This window comes from Eulemur rufifrons, chromosome 6 (genome assembly GCF_041146395.1).
Source record: "Eulemur rufifrons isolate Redbay chromosome 6, OSU_ERuf_1, whole genome shotgun sequence".
NCBI lineage: Eukaryota > Metazoa > Chordata > Mammalia > Primates > Lemuridae > Eulemur > Eulemur rufifrons.
Genome location: NC_090988.1, coordinates 16,275,163 through 16,291,169, shown reverse-complemented (window position 1 = coordinate 16,291,169; position 16,007 = coordinate 16,275,163). Strand labels below are relative to the sequence as shown.

Genomic DNA, 16,007 nt, shown 5'->3' with positions numbered 1-16,007 from the left:
TTTGTAGAGACAGGGTCTCCCTATTTTGCTTAGGCTGGTCTTGAACTCCTGGCCTCAAGGGATCCTCCCACCTCAGCCTCCCAAAGTGCCAAGTGAGAGCCACCACATGCAGCTCTTTTCTTACCCAGGTGCCTCTACTGTCCCAATCCTCTCCTGCACAAACCCACAGCCTTTCATGGCATTTGGACACAGTCACCTCATGTTTCCAGGACGTGGGTTATGAGATGTGCAGAAGTGCTTTCTGGGCCTAAACGTTGTATTTCCAGAGCGGATGTTTGGGGTTCTAGGTTCTGCGGTACCAGTGATCCTGATTAACAGAGGACCCCATGTGTTCTTTTATGAAGACACTTTTTGGGTCTGTTGGTTATACATGGAGCCCTCTAAAGCTTGGGGGGCACTGGGAGGGAGTAGCGTGGAGGGTACAGGGAGGAAAGCAAACCTACTATGAATGTACCTTCTTATATAGTTTTGATTTTGGGACCCTGTAAATGATTTGCATAATTAAAAAAATGAAATAAAATTTAAAATAATCCAACTCTAAAACCATGGCAATAATACAGATTTTACTGAATGCTTGATGGGGAGATGAGGGGGAGGGTCATAGTACACACAATAACACATAACTCCTGAATTAGACATTCTTTCCTGTTTTTTCCCAACCTCTTAATCCCCAACCCTTCATAACCTCTAAAAATCCCTTCTATTGTCCCAGCTAGAATCTTTCACCAAGCAAAACAAAATCCCTGCAGTTAGCATGACAGCAGAAACCAATTGCTGCTAGAGCAGGCCCCTAGAGGGTTTTGGTTCACTCCACTACATCTTCCATTATAAAATTATGCAAGGATAGGGCTCCTAGGCGGTCAGTTTTCCCAAGATCTGGTTTATGTTCTTCTCAATGTCTGGGACTCACACTATCAAACAATTTGAACTTCCTCCCTAAAATCAACTGGAGTCTTTGTCACTGCCCAAAGCAGGATTACCAGCTGGGTTTCCTGGGGGTCAATGGTTGTGGCTGATTAAATGTGGTTTTGGATTAGTAAGTCTCAGATCACTCAAAGTGGTGGTCTTGGTCCCAAAGGAATGGAAATACTCTCTTAGAGCATCCTGCCAACTCTGAGAAGGCTTTTACATACCTCTTGGTGTGGAAAACTGGCCCGTCAATTGCACACAGTGGGCCAGGCGTGGTGGCTCAGGCCTGTAATCCTAGTACTCTGGGAGGCTGAGGCGGGCAGATCATTTGAGCTCAGGAGTTCTAGACCAACCTGAGCAAGAGCAAGACCCTGTCTCTACTAAAAAACTGGAAAGAAATTAGCTGAACAGGCCGGGCGCGGTGGCTCACGCCTGTAATCCTAGCACTCTGGGAGGCCGAGGTGGGCGGATTGTTTGAGCTCAGGAGTTCGAGACCAGCCTGAGCAAGAGCGAGACCCCACCTCTACTAAAAATAGAAAGAAATTATATGGACAGCTAAAAATATATATAGAAAAAATTAGCCGGGCATGGTGGCGCATGCCTGTAGTCCCAGCTACTCGGGAGGCTGAGACAGGAGGATCGCTTGAGCTCAGGAGTTTGAGGTTGCTGTGAGCTAGGCTGACGCCACGGCACTCACTCTAGCCTGGGCAACAGAGTGAGACTCTGTCTCAAAAAAAAAAAAAAAAAGAAAGAAATTAGCTGAACAACTAAAAAAATATATATAAAAAATTAGACGGGCATAGTGGCGCATTCCTGTAGTCCCAGCTACTCGGGAAGCTGAGGCAGAAGGCTTGCTTGAGCCCAGGAGTTTGAGGTTGCTGTGAGCTAGGCTGATGCCACGGCACTCTAGCCTGGGCAACAGAGTGAGACTCTGTCTCAAAAAAAAAAAAAAAAAAGAAGAATGTCCCTGAGGACAACTGTGGAAGAAGTGGTCAGTTATGTTGAGGGCTGCAGGAAGATTGATTAATAACAATAGAGTGTTCACTGGACAAGTAAGATGCCTGAAGAAGAGAGGTTAGGGTTAAGGGTTTCGAGAATGTTGAAAGGGAGGTGGGCACATCCCCTCAAATTTGAAATGGGAAAGGATGCACAGTGGGACATAAAAACACCACCAACAACAATAACCACCACCACAAGGCATGATCTGGGCCAGGGGATAAAGCTAATTTTTATATTATTCTCCTTAGTTTAGACAGATTAACATTTTGTGCTCAGAGCTTGGTTTGGGTTGGGGGTAGAAATATACTGTTCTGGACAATCAAATAATAAAAACTCGGAAGTTGGAGTCTGATGGCTGGAGAAAGGTAGGGGAAACCTCAAGAGGAAGAGAGAAAAAGGGCCGGAGAAAATATTGTTGGGGCCTGACAGTAGTGAGAAAGAGGGTGGAGAAAAGCCAGTGGAGGTTTAGAAACCGCAGTTCTCCATCTGCACTATGGCATAACACCGGCTGTGATCCCAATGCCTCAGTAAAGGTTTGCTGCACAGCTCAGCCTTGTATCAGCCATGCTTTGGGGAATGAAGGACTCAGGTAGTGTCCATGGTGGGGTGAAGGGGGGACAGACACTTTCAGGAGTTCAGTGGAGATGGAACTCCACTGAACAAGTAGGAAATCAGTACAAGTAGGAAATTAACAAAGGAGACCAGGGGAAAGATAAATTTCCTAAGTATCCTTGGAGTTAGAAAACACCAGGATTCTCAATATATTTGGGAGGGGTTTCAAATACATTTTGAATATTGTTTGAGAATTAAAGAAAAGGGTGACTTTCTGAGGAACCTGGGGCCACTCAGGCATAGATACCTAACTAAATTGTTCAAGTAAACAAATTAATAAGGACCGGGATAGGAAGCTGAGCTATTTCCAATCTGTGGCCCCCTTTTCTCGATGACAATGACGTAATCTCCTGAGGATGCTGAGAAAACCTGATGAGCATGGTTTGGAATAGCAGTTTGGGAATCTCCTGGAACAATCCGTTTCCCCTTGTGGGCCGCCTGAGAGCAGGCACTGTCGTAAGCTTATTTTTTGAATCCTTAATGCATTGTAGGAGCCCAATAAATGATAGAATAAATGAATGAATAGAAGACGAGGAAACGGATCTCAGCGGGCTGTGAAGGAGGTGCTGTACCAGAGCTCAGGCCAAAGGCGGTGACCTCCGACCCGAGCCCAAAAGCGTTCGGAGGCCGGGGGAAAGAACAGCGCCCAAGCGCAGCCGAGTCCCAGGTCCGGCTCTTTTAGAGGGCGGGGCTCGGAGGCTGTATTTTGACGCTCCTGTCAACGGGCCAATCACCGCTTCAAAGGGGCGTGGATTGACGGATTGACATCCGTCTCCTCCCCCTCCTTTTGGAAAATACATGTTTGGGCGCAATTCAAACGGACCAATGACTGCTCGACTTTCCTGAGGTTGGCCCTCATTGATTGGCCGGAGTTTGTCATCCCTCCCTCCTTGTCACGCCTCTTGCCCAACCCCTTTGCACACAAGATGGCGGCGCCCAGCGGAGTAGAGGCCGCGTCTGTGGTTTGCCGAGGCTGACTCCCTCTCTTACTGCCCCTTTGGGCGCAAAGCGCCGCGGGCGGGAGGACGGGGGCCGGGCGGGGACAGGGGCACCTGCGTAGCTGGACTGCGAGCCCGCGCCCAGCTTGCGCCTCCCCCACCCGGCCCCGGCCCCGGCCCGATCCCATCCCATCTGTTCCTGGTCTCCTCCCGGTCTGACCCATTGCCTGGCCTAGGTACGCCACACCGGTCTCCAAATCTGAGGTCGCTCCTCCAGCCCGGGCTTGCCTTCACTTTAGATATGTCTGGCCTCTTCCCTCCTAAACAGCTCGCCTTTAAAACCGGGACTCTTGGACTGGCGCCTGACCCCCTTTCCCTCTGCTAAGACTTCACTTCCCTGTGACCTGACCCACTTCTTCCTCAGACTCTTGCTTCCCCCTGGGGTGGAGACTGCTCACTTCCCTTCCAAATTGATCCCTGACCCCCCAAAATATTGACAACCTGGACTGTCCCCTCAACCAAGGAGTCAAACTTCCTTTTGGACTAACCTTCATACTCCTATCATGGAGGCAGTGTACCTGATAGTGAATGGGATGGGCCTGGTGTTGGATGTGCTGACCTTGGTGTTGGACCTCAACTTCCTGCTGGTGTCATCCCTCCTGGCTTCCGTGGCCTGGCTTCTGGCCTTCATCTACAACCTGCCGCACACGGTACTGACTAGTCTTCTGCACTTGGGCCGAGGAGTCCTGCTTTCACTGCTGGCCTTGATGGAAGCCTTGGTCCGGTTCACCTTTGGGGGTTTGCAGGCCTTGTGTACCCTGCTTTATAGCTGCTGCTCTGGCCTGGAGAGCCTAAAGCTCCTGGGGCACCTGGCCTCTCATGGGGCACTGCGGAGCCGGGAAATACTGCACCGGGGCGTCCTCAATGTGGTCTCAAGTGGCCATGCTTTGCTGCGCCAGGTTTGTGACGTCTGTGCCATTGCCATGAGCCTGGTGGCTTATGTGATCAACAGCCTGGTCAACATCTGCCTTATTGGCACTCAGAACCTCTTCTCCCTGGTGCTGGCCCTGTGGGATGCGGTGATGGGGCCCGTGTGGAGGATGACAGATGTGGTGGCTGCCTTCCTAGCCCATATTTCCAGCAGTGCTGTGGCCATGGCCATCCTCCTTTGGACCCCCTGCCAACTAGCACTGGAGCTGCTGGCCTCAGCTGCCTGCCTCCTGGCCAGCTTTGTGCTGGTCAATCTGACTGGCCTGGTGTTGCTAGCTTGTGTGCTGGCAGTGACAGTGATTGTGCTGCACCCGGACTTCACTGTGAGGCAGGCCACCCGGGCACTCAGTCAGTTCCATGCCCGGCCATCCTACCACCGTCTCCGAGAGGATGTCATGCGTCTGTCTCGCTTAGCACTGGGCTTTGAGACCTGGCGCCGAGTCTGGAGCCGCAGCCTGCAACTGGCAAGCTGGCCAAACCAGGGAGGGGCACCTGGAGCCCCCCAGGGTGACCCTAGGAGGGTGTTCTCAGCCAGGACCCGGAGACAGGACACTCTCCTTGAAGCAGGGCACAGATCAGAGGCAGAGGAGGAGGAGGAGGTCAGGACCTTCAGAGCAACACCTGCCAGGGGCCGGGAAAGGCTCAATGAGGAGGAGCCTACAGGTGGGCAAGACCCATGGAAGTTGCTGAAGGAGCAAGAAGAGCGGAAGAAATGTGTCATCTGCCAGGACCAGAGCAAGACGGTGCTGCTTCTACCCTGCCGGCACCTGTGCCTGTGCCAGGCCTGCACCGAAATCCTGATGCAACACCCGATCTACCATCGCAACTGTCCGCTCTGCCGCCGGGGCATCCTGCAGACCCTCAATGTCTACCTCTGAAGACTCCCTCCCTACCTGCCCACCCCTCCACGCTCCACGCAGGCACCCACGCTAGGACAGCATTACCACCTCATCTCTGGGGCCTGGCCTGAATCCCCTCCTGCCCCTGTGGCTGTCATGTCAAGTCTCCAAGCCATACATCCAGGACTTCGAGATGGGATACTCTGGAAGACTACGATCTGGGTGGGGGCAGGGTAACACAGCTTCTCCTTACCCAGTGGTTCCCTTTGACGCCGAGGGTGGTGAGTATGTCACTATGCAAGGGCCCTGAGACTGTTCACTGTGGGCTCTCCTTCAGCCTGCCCAGGGCCCATCCAGATGCCAGCCTCTGGGGCTGTCCCTCTCTGCTTCTGGTTTTTCTGTTGGGAATTTGTAGGTTCTTTTCCTGCCTCCTTCCCACTTCTTCCCCAGTTTCTGCAGCTATAACACATCAGTGTTGTTTGGGTGTTTTGGCAACTCAAGGGCCTTGGAATGATTTTGAACACAAGTTCAGCCAGAGGCCCTGTGCCTTGGTAGGCTTTGGGGGTGATACCTCTCAGGTGCCCTTAGAGCCACTTCTGCCTGACATGATCTTATGAGGCTCCCTTCCAACCTGATCCAAAAGCTGGGATCAGGAGTTTACCCCTGTGTGGGTGCAGCTACACCTGGCTTTGGGACCATGTGCCCTCTGGCACCCCAGCTCACTGGGAGCCTCAGGAGGGATAACCAGATTCCTACTCATTCCCCTTTCACTCCCCACATCACATAGAAAAATGGCATTCTGTCTCCCCTTAGCATTGGGGTGGGCAGACTGTGCACATTTCACTAGGGTCCAAACACAGAAGGGCCTGGGGCCCAGGGGCTTGCAGCTCCCCGAGGGGTCCATCTGGCTCAGTTTCCAATGAATAAAGTTCTGTTGACAGCTCTGACAGCCTCTGTGTGCATCCCTGCAAGGGTGAGCAGTTGGTTGAGGTAACCGATGCTACATCAGGGTCCTTCTGTCCTGCTGGAGTCAGAAGTGTGGTCTGTGGGGGGATTTGGGTTTAAATTGGAGGATGGGGGAAGAGCTAAGATAGGGTGGGAAGACTGTGCCATGGGGAGAGCCCATGCCAGGCGTGGCTGGATTAGCTCTCACTCCCTCTCACCTGTGCCCTCTCACACACATGGCTCTTGAAAAGCCTTCCCTATCTTTTCCATTTTTGCCAGAATTAAGCCCTCGTAGAGAGGAATGTGAACTGTCTCACCTCTTGAGTCAAACTTCCTAGCTTTTTCTCTGGTGCCAGTCTTCCCAGGAGGGAACATGGGGTTCCTACTGCCTGGAGTCTAATCTACCATCTGATCCCTGGAGGAGCTGATGCTGGGCTTTGTACCTCTCGGCACAGTGATGGGCTGGAGTAGGGCCGTGGGACTTCCTGGTGGAGGCCAGGGAGCTGCAGCCCAGGATGCCTGAGTCCTGTCTCTAGCTCACATCTGGGGCCCAGACCCCATTGGTTATATCTGCTTTCATGTGACCAGGAAGAGAGGAGGGGCACCCCCCATAATTGTATGTTTCATCTAGGAGCATAATGCCTGGGACTGCCTTCTGGGGAGGGGGGCGGGGAGCGAGTAGGTCCTGAAGGGACTCCGAGGAGAGGCCCCTCCACTTTCTCTGGGCTTGAGAGGCTGAGCAGGCTGTGGGACCGGCAAGGCCTGGTTTGTTAGTCATCGGATTGGGGGTGGGGCCCAGGCTGGGTTCTGAGGGTCAGGGGCGGGGAGCCTTGAAGGGGCTTTGTGGCCAGCCTCAGACATAGTGGCTCGGCCCACCCAGGCTATGCCCGGCGCAGTGGGGGAGAGTTCTTCATCTCCACCTCAGAGTTGGGAGGCCCAAGGGAGGGCTTGGCACTTTCTCCTCCCTTCCCCCAACCCTGGAGGGGGAGCTGAGCAAGGGGAGGCTTGGCTCCTTCCAGTCTCTGTTTAATGTGGGGATAAACATTTTAGGAGAAGAAGATAAACTTCCTGAGCTGGGAGCGAAGGACCCCCTTTTCTTCCACCCCCATCTGGAATTCCTTTGGCCTACCTCAATACCGGTCCTCCCCCTAACCACCCCAGCAGTCATGAGCTCAAGCTACCCAGGGTCACTGCTGCAGCCTGGAGCTGTGGCGCCCCCTTGTGGTAAGCTCGGAAACGACTTATCTCTGGACACCCAGGGACGCTCCACCAGTGAGAGTGGCACCAGTGAGAGAGCAATAAATAGCTTTCCAGTCATCTAGGGACCAGACAAGCAGCCAGAACAGCCATCAATGAAAATCTCGGGCTCTTTTTTTGGATTAGGGCAAGGGTGTGTGGTGAAGGCAGCCCCCACCCGGTTCATTTGGCATCTTTGTATTAGAAAAAGGTGCCCCTTTCTTTCTCTGGATGGCCAGAGCCCTGTACCAGGAGGGTATCCCTCTCAGTCACACACTCCTGTTCACAACGTACAGACCTCGGTGGCAGCTCTGTGGAGCAGCCTGTCACTCACCTGGGCCTGCTTCCTGTATCTCCCTGCCCCAGATCTCCGTCCCACCCAAGAACCCTCCTTTCTGCCTGAGCGCACCGCTCCACACCATGGTCCTCAGATACAGGGCATCCCCACCACTAAAGAAAGGCTGAAGCCAGTAGGAGGGTTTTTAGATTTATTGAGTGATCTCTGAGAAAAGGCCGGCCCCAGGAGTAGGAGGGATGGGAGAGGACCAGGAAGAGAGCACCCCACCAAGGGGTCCTGGGCCAGAGCAATTGGAGAACCCACACTTGCCAGCACTGCACATTCCTTGGTCTTGGGCAGAAATCCAGCCACTGCCCCATGCTGTCACAACTGATCTCAGACAGCCTCTGCCCCCATTCCTTGCAGCAGGACTGAGAGGTCCCTATCCCACCTCCCTAGTCATTCACAATATTCCAGGGGAGCCAGCCCTCCTGGGTGATATGGCTGTCAGTGTCACACCCTCCTCTAGGAGTGAGAGGGTGAGCTCACTTTCCAGTGGGCACTAAGCGAAGACGGGGGAGCTGTGCCAGTCAGAGTACACCAGAAATCCAGAGAAGGTGCTGTCTGTCTTGATGCTGGCATAGATGCCAATGTAATCACCCACGCCCACCTGCACCCACACCTGGTCCTCGGGCTCCAGCCTCACCATGGCGCCCCCCGAGAGCGAGGCTGGCTTGGGCCACCCCCCGAAAAACTGGAAGAAAGAGGCGATGGATTCGCCATTCTTGACCAGATCGAATTGCAGGCTGGCCCGGTAGACGGTGGCGTGGACCGCGAAATAGTAGATCCCCGGCACCTGGCAGGTGAACTTGCCGGTGGTGGCGTCGTAATGTCCCTGCTCGTTCACCAGCACGCGGTCGAAGGGTAGGGGCGCATCGGACAGCGGAGGCACCCGGCTCTCCGAGCGCTTAGCGCTGAAGGCGGAGCGTGGGGGCACGGAGCACTCCCCCGCAGGCCCGGTCGCTCCCGTGGGTCCCGCCTCTCCTCGCGGCCCGGGGTCCCCACGCGGCCCCGGCAGCCCTGCGCGGATAAGGGAGCGGTTAGGGTGAGAATAGCGGCCAGGTCAGCCCGCAGTGGGGTGCCCGAGGTCGACTCTAAGGACACCCTGCCGCCCCGCCCGGGCCTCGCTAAGCTTCGGCTACTGCCTCCCTGCGCACCAGTTTCTCCCCACCCGTTCCTGAAGCGTTTAAGGCAGATCTGAGGGGCAGGTCAAGGAGGGTCCCGGGAGCTCTGGCTCCCGCCGGCGGACTCAGCCCCTCCCCCGCGCGCAGCAGCGCCCCCTGGCGGCAGCCGCGAGCCCCAGGGAGCACCCGAGAGCGGAGCCGCGCGGTGCTTGCTCCGACGTCCCCATGGACAGCCTCGAAGGTGCCTTCTTACCCGGCTGCCCGCTCTCGCCTTTCTCGCCCGGAGCTCCGGGCGCGCCGTCGCGACCGTCACGGCCGTCGCGGCCTGGCAGGCCCTGGCTGCCATGGTGGCCCGGAGTTCCTGGAAGGCCAGGGTGCCCCGGGCACAGGCTGGGGATCTTGTTGTCATCCAGCGGGGGAGAGCCGGCCGCCAGGCCCAGGAACAGTAGGGCGAGGAGCAGCCTCATGGCGCTGGCACCCGGAGCCCGAACGCTGGGGTCCTCTCGTGGTCTGTGGGCTAGGCAGGGCTGGAGTCGGGACCCAGGGTTCTGGGACCTGCCTCGCTCCCCACCCCGGTTCGGCCCGGTCGGTCCCCACCCCACTGCCACGCCCCTGAGACAGGGGATGCAGAAAGGCCCCCCCCACCCCCCCAGATCCGAGCACCCGGAGGGCACAGGCGAGAGCAAGAGGAGAGGCCGGCCCTCCCAATCCCCAGCGCCCGGCCCGCGCCCAGGCTTTCCCACAGTCTCCTCCCCATCCCCGTTTCCCCTCCTCCGCCACACTCACCCCCCTCCCGGCTCCCCGATGGCCTCCTTCTGGGCGCTCGCTACTCCGGACCCTGCAGTCGGCTGTGCTCCCGCCCCTGCGCTTCTACCCAGCCAGGCGCCCCCTGCCCTCGCCGTCCCCCGTCCTGGTTCGCTCCCTGCCGGCTCCGCTCTGCTCCTCCCAGACTCCAAGAGGAAACCAGTTGTTCGGGGGCCAAGAGCTCTGGACCGGGAAATAGCTGGGAAATAACTCGTGGTGTCGCCCGGCGGGCGGCCAAAGTTTGGGGGGAGAAAGGAGGGGGAGAGAGACTTGAGCCGGGCACAGAAAGGCAGACCGTGAGAGACACACAATCAGGGCCCCTCCTGTTCCCAGGAGCCGGAGGAGAGGCGGGGCAGTGACAGAGACCAAGGACCAGACCCTAGTCCAGGAAGAAATACAAGCAGAGAACTGCGGTGGAGAGTTCTAGAGGCAGATAGTCAAATGCATCCCCAGGGCCTAGAACAGGGCCTGCCACCTTAGCAGGCACTCAGTACATTTTTATTGTATAAATGAAAAGTCAGAAGGCAGGTGACAGACAATGTGAAAAAGCAGTTGAACAGGGGGAAGGCACAAGATGGGAAATCTGGGTGAGAGATCTGGATGGGAAGGAGTTTAGATTGTCCAGTGGCACAGTGGGGGGCTGGGTCAGCAGCCTGAGCAAATAGGGGACAAGGAAGGAGCAGGGAGGAGGGTCCCATTAGCCCTCCTCCTTCCCCTCCCTGGGAGGCCCCAGAGAGGATGGGCAGAGTGCCTGCAGGTCCCCTTCCTTGGCTCCCCCACCTGCCCACCCTGATTGGCAAAGGAGGGCAGGCAGGCAGAGGGTGGAGGGCAGGGGCCGGCTTCAGGGTCAGGGCTGGGCACAAGCTTCCAGGCCAGCTGCCTCAGGCAGCCTATTGCAGTTGAAGGGCCAGGGGGTGCCCAGTAGTGCCAGGCCAGACTGGCACTGGTGCTCTGCCTCCTGGCAGACAGAGCGGCAAGGGGGAAGGACACTGCCTAGTGGGGTGCAGCGGGGCACGAGCAGCCCACAAAGGAGCCTCCGGAAATTCTGGTAGCAGGGCAGACTTGTCAGGCTCTGTGGAAGGAGGAGACGAGCCCTCAGGCACCCTGCTCCCCAGGGCTCCCCAACCTCCTGCCCTGTCCCGGGGCCTCCTCCTTATCTATGCCCAGAGCACCTTGTAACCACTGAGGACCTCCACCACCTCCTCCTGGGTGGCCATGCCCACCCAGATGTTAGGGAAGGCCGTGGTGTTGTAGCTCAGACCGATGCACATCTCCACCTGGACAGGCTCACAGGTCAGCTCTGCAGGGTGGGAGGGGAGAGTCACTGTGGGGACACTTGCTGTGTGGCCTGGGGAGAGTCACCTAATTGCTCTGGGTTCTGGTTTCTACATGGGTCAGCTGGGGGTTGCTGTGAGAATCCAAGGAGATAACAGGGAGAGATGCTTCGCATACCCCGAGAAGCCCTGCCATCCTGAGAGCCTGCTCCAAGCAACATTAGCCAGCCCTGGGCCTCAGGCAGGTACCTCTGTGATCTCAGGGAACACGGCGCACCCACATTTGCAGGGACCACTTGGGCCTCTGGTGGAAACCCCCCTGTTCTGTGTAAGATCTGACCTTCACCTTTGGGGTGGGCTGTGGAGAGAGACTCTCTGTGTGACAGTGGGACCGGTTCCCGAACCCCCATTGATCCCCATATTCCCATTTCCCTTGGGATGACACTGAGTACCACTGCCACCACCAGCTGAGAGTCATTCCAGGCCTCTGTGAAGCGGCCTTAGAGTCAAGACAGTGAGGCCCAGCCGCCCTCATCCCTATCAGGGAGGACAGGGTGGCGTGTCAGGGAGTCTGCCAGCAGGGTTTCTGTTAGGTGGGCACCCAGGCTGCCCCGGCCTGCCGGCCCCGCCCAGGGTGCCCGAGCAGGCTTCTCACCTGGGGGTGGGAACAAGGGGCTGCTGCAGTTGTCACTGCTGCTGTCTGGGCAGTCTCTCCACAGGTCACACATCCACCGCAGACTCTTACACCCTCCATCCTGGCAGGAGAACTTTCTGGGCCCACAGGGGTCTGTAGGCACAGGGGCATGGCAGTACCCAGGGACATGCCTACAGCCCCACTGCCCTCACGGTGCCTGACCAGGGTGCAGAGCCCTTCTCTGAGCCCTGGAGGCACCCCTGCTGCCCACACCCCCTTGCCCAGGGGCACCTACTCTCTGTGGCATTGAAGGCCCAGTAGGTGGCTGAGAAGCCCCCGCTGCTGATGCCATGATCTGTCCTTAAGAGCACAGCCAATTCGTGGTGCGAGGAGATGAGGGGCGGGGGTGGCTCTGCTCCACAGAACCTGCCCAAAGCAGAGAGCAGTGCTGGGCACAGGCCCCAGCTGACCCGGGCTCCACCGCAGCCTCCCACAGACCTGGCTCTGAGCCAGGAGCTCTATGCGATGCCAGAGGTGATGGAGACAGTTGCTGATGCAGGGAGGTTAGGGTCTGGTGAGGAAGACATGCATATTCAGTAGACGGAGTATTAGGTAAACTGCTCACACTCGAGCCACTTTGAGATGGTAACAATCAGTTGAGGGTTTGTAGGAGAGGTGGAAATGCCTCCCGCAGGGTGGGAAGAACTGGGGTAGGGAGAGGTTTGGGAAAGGGCCTCCTGGGGACGGGGTGACTGTGGAGTGAAGGCTTGGAGGTGAGAAGCACAGTCTGTGTTGGGGGACAGTGAAGAGACCTCTGGCTTGGAGTAGCGGAAGAAAATGAAGCTGGGAGGAGTGGAGCTGGTGCGGAGGGAGCGCCAGACTGCAGGAGGCTATCCACGGCACCCCCCTGGCTCCTGTACCTGCCCAGGAGGCTGAGGGCCCCTGAGCCGCTGGTCTCATACACCTCCACGTAGTCAAACTTGCACTCGTCCTGAGCTTCCAGGCTGAAGTTGTGGAACTGCAGCTCTATGCCATATCCAGCGGGCACTGAGATATGCCAGGTGCAAAGCTGGGGGAGGGCACAGATGGAGTAGTTCACACTACCTCCTCCTGTCCCAATGTGGGCATCCAGGCTGAGCTCCAGAAGGGGCTTCTTCCCCCAGTGCAGGCTAGGCAGGGAGGGGCACTGCCCACCCAGCTCTTGTCATTGGTAGCTCTTAAGCTGAGAAGGGCCTTTTAACTTATCTGGTCTCAGAGATGAGTTTACTCAGCGTGGGAACATCTAGGTACACAATAAGCACTAAATAATATTCCCCTCCCGCTTGCTTGATCTCTTCCCAAGTACAGGGCAGTGTCTACCATGCTGTCCCCATCACACTAACCTGGGTGCTGTGCCCATGTGTGCCCCTCCCCTCCCCAGGGAGCCCTGTGCTTACCTGTTGGTGAGGGTACTGCTGCAGGTAGCTGGGAGTAGAGAAAGTGCCCTGGAGCCCAGTCAGATTCCCCCCACACCCTGCAGAGAGGCAGAAGGGCTCATGAGTTTGCCGGGATTTGTGCCTCCAACCGATAGGGCCAGCAGTGATTGCAGAGCAAGGGTGTTGGCCATGCCTATGGGGAGGCAGGTTCTGGGCCAGAAGAGTGACCAGGCAGGGAGTGCTGGGGGGGGGGGGCTGGTGTGAGGCTGGGCAGATATGGAGAGCCCAGCCTGAACCTGGACCTGATGCCTGAAGAGAGCACCCACCCTGTGCCTGGTGGGGCTTGTACCTGAGGACTTGGCACTGCAATTGGTCTCGTCACTGCCATCAGCGCAGTTGGCGAAACCATCGCACACTGAGTCAGGTAGCAGGCAGACGAGCTGGTCACAAGGGAACTCATCGTGGGCACAGCTCCCTGGGAATGGGCATCTGGAGTCAGGAACCCCAGACTCCCCACCCCTTTTGCCAGTGCTGGGAATGGCTGGAGGGGCAGTGGACACTCAATGGGCAGCTGGGGACATGGTGGGAAGACACTCACCATGCCCAGGGGCCACAGCCTGGTACCAGGCATGGAAACCGAATCCTTCCACGCTGCTGTCAGAGACGAAGGCCACCCGGAGGCTGCTGGCATTGGTGTTGAGTGTGGGGGGAGGTACCCTCCCACATACCCTGCAAGAAGGCAGGTTGCGGGTAATGGAGGCTCTGAGCTCAGGGCCAGCCAGAGTGGAGCTTGCCTGGGCCCTGCAGTCCTGTTTCCTCAACCCCTGAACTGGTGATGATGTGGCCAAAAAGCATCCTTGAATTCCCCAGGGAGCGCTGACCTTCCCAGCACCTGCACATCCATCCTTGCAGCATAGCATTTACTCATGGGAAGGACAGGAGCTCCATTTTACAGATTAGGAAACTGAGATCAGAGAGGGGAAATGATCTTCCTCAGGTCACACAGCTAGCTAGGTGGTGCCAGAGCTGGGCCCAGAAGTCAAGTCTCTCAATTTCCTCCCACTCCTGCCTTTCCCGCTGCAGCTCCCTGGTTCTGCCCTCCAGACAGTGGTTTAGGACAGATGTGGGATCTCCTAGGGTCAGAGGGACCCACCTGAGAAGGGGGCCTTCAGGCTCAGGGGAGATTTCCAAGCGATCGAAAAGACAGGAGGCCACACTCTCCATGCTGAGGGCTTCAATCTTGAGCTGGATTGTGTGGTCTGTGGCCACCTGGATGTGCCACACGCAGTGGGCGTTGCGAGGGTAAGGGTCTGGGTAGTTGGGGCTGCTGAAGAAGCCCCTGGGGCCAGAGAGGAGGCCTCCACAGGCTGCAGAGATGGAGGTTAGAGTTCAGAGGTCAAAAGGAGGAGGCCTTTTTTCCCCCAAGGTGCCTCTCCCTGGCGTCCCCTCCGCCTGCCATCTTGGGTTCTCCTCCAGGCAGAGCTGCCCTGAGTACTCACTGGACTGGACTGTGGGGCTCATGCCTGCCTCCTGCTGCCTTTTAGGGGTCCCAGTTGCCCGAGAAGTGGTGGTGGTGGTGGTGCTGGTGGTGGTGAGGCCTCGGGCAGGCAGGGGGCTGTAGGAGGCCCTGGGTTGGGGTGCAGCCTGCAGCTCTGGAAGCAGGAAGATGGAGGAGCTGGACCCCAGGGGTGCAAGTAGAAGGGCTCACAGGTCTCACCCTAAAGCCCTTCTCTGAGCAGGCCCCAGGTACTCACGGGCCAGGATGACAGCCACCAGCAGCCCGAGCAGCAGGAGCAGCAGGCTGGCGAGCAGGAGGACACATAGCCAGGAGAAGTGGCAGTCTGGCTGCAGTGCTCGGGGACGCCGACCTGCGGGCCGGCAGGTGGGATTTTGAGAGTCCCCCGCTTGGGCCTCCCTCACACTGCCCTTGGCTCCTGGGCCTCTCTCTCCTCCCCCCAGGAAACCCCATGGGACAGTTACCACGCCAGGGGGCTTGGATGCTGCAGCTGGCATCCTCCTGGAAGGCTGGCGGAGGGCAAGGTGGCCCCGACTCAGGCTCAAAAGCAGGATTGCAGAACTCAGTCTGGAAGGGCGAGACTTGAGGACTGAGGGCAGCTGTGTCCATTGGGGCTGCTGGGTCTTGGGAGAGTGGTTCCGTGTGGCCCTTACCTTGCTCAGTTCTGTCGCCTCCACGCAGAGGATGACATCGGAGTAGTCCTTCATGGCCCAAGGCTCTGCATGGCTTTCTGGGGTCCCCGTGACAGCCCAAGATCCCAAGGGCCCACTCTTTGACCACAAACCCCCTACTAAAGGGGCAGCCTCTACCTCCTAAGGGAAAAGGCTGCCAGGCTACACCAGCTCTCGGCTGCCCCTGGCAGACTGGTTTGGGCTGCGGGCTAATCTGTTGCCCTGCGGGGGAAGGGACTGACAACCAGGAGGAATTCGCAAAGGCACGAAAGGGTCCCTTAATCCAACTCAGCTGAGGACGCTGAGGTCTAGACCCTGGCACAGGGTGGCAGTTCTTAAAGGCACAGGCAGTGGCTGAGAACACCCAGCAGAGGAAACCAGGTGCTTGGTGGGGGATGTGACTAGGGGAGCTCACTACCCCCTTCTCCACCTCACCTGGGTACTGAGTGAGCTCCTGGGGGTGCTGGGAGGGAGGGAGAACTTGCAGGCGTAAGGAAGCCTCAGGTGGTCTGGGGAAGAGAGAGAAGCTGGGTGTAGGGCACCCAGCTTCAGGGCCTGCGCGTCCTGAGAACAAAGCCAGCTGCCCACCATTCCTCCCCCATCAGGGCGACACAGCTTCAGCCACGCCTGGGTCTTTAGATCACCTGCATGACCAGGACAAGGAGAGAAGCCATTATCGGAAGAACATGGTGTGAGCTGGAAGGCTGACTGCTTGTCCCTGGGGGCTCTAAGCCCACGGGAGAAAGGACGGAAGGAGCAGAAGG

The 16,007-nt window shown here is 57.4% G+C and overlaps 3 protein-coding genes across 4 annotated transcripts; 1 reads left to right on the top strand and 2 right to left on the bottom strand.

Moving 5' to 3' along the window:
• Window positions 1–3,439: 3,439 nt before the first annotated feature.
• Window positions 3,440–6,231, top strand: RNF26 (ring finger protein 26). Its single transcript, XM_069468821.1, has one exon. The coding sequence runs from the start codon at window positions 4,022–4,024 to the stop codon at window positions 5,324–5,326; it is 1,305 nt and encodes a 434-aa protein (XP_069324922.1). The 5' UTR covers window positions 3,440–4,021; the 3' UTR covers window positions 5,327–6,231.
• Window positions 6,232–7,959: 1,728 nt separating this feature from the next.
• Window positions 7,960–9,852, bottom strand: C1QTNF5 (C1q and TNF related 5). Of its 2 annotated transcripts, none has more exons than XM_069468820.1 (3): window positions 9,716–9,852; window positions 9,183–9,456; window positions 7,960–8,825 (listed from the first exon to the last, which is right to left on the bottom strand). In XM_069468820.1, exons 2-3 carry the CDS (start codon window positions 9,394–9,396, stop codon window positions 8,308–8,310), a joined length of 732 nt encoding a protein of 243 aa, XP_069324921.1. In that variant the 5' UTR covers window positions 9,397–9,456; window positions 9,716–9,852; the 3' UTR covers window positions 7,960–8,307. The 2 variants fall into 2 exon arrangements, with proteins under 2 accessions (XP_069324921.1, XP_069324919.1); XM_069468818.1 differs by having other exon boundaries at window positions 9,183–9,446.
• A 728-nt stretch (window positions 9,853–10,580) lies between these two features.
• On the bottom strand, window positions 10,581–15,279 carry MFRP (membrane frizzled-related protein). The gene is made up of 13 exons (XM_069468817.1): window positions 15,226–15,279; window positions 15,037–15,139; window positions 14,811–14,924; window positions 14,556–14,708; window positions 14,210–14,423; window positions 13,655–13,785; window positions 13,406–13,531; window positions 13,078–13,154; window positions 12,562–12,710; window positions 11,937–12,067; window positions 11,663–11,794; window positions 10,906–11,033; window positions 10,581–10,805 (listed from the first exon to the last, which is right to left on the bottom strand). The coding sequence occupies exons 1-13, from the start codon at window positions 15,277–15,279 to the stop codon at window positions 10,581–10,583; spliced, it is 1,737 nt and encodes a 578-aa protein (XP_069324918.1).
• Window positions 15,280–16,007: the final 728 nt, after the last annotated feature.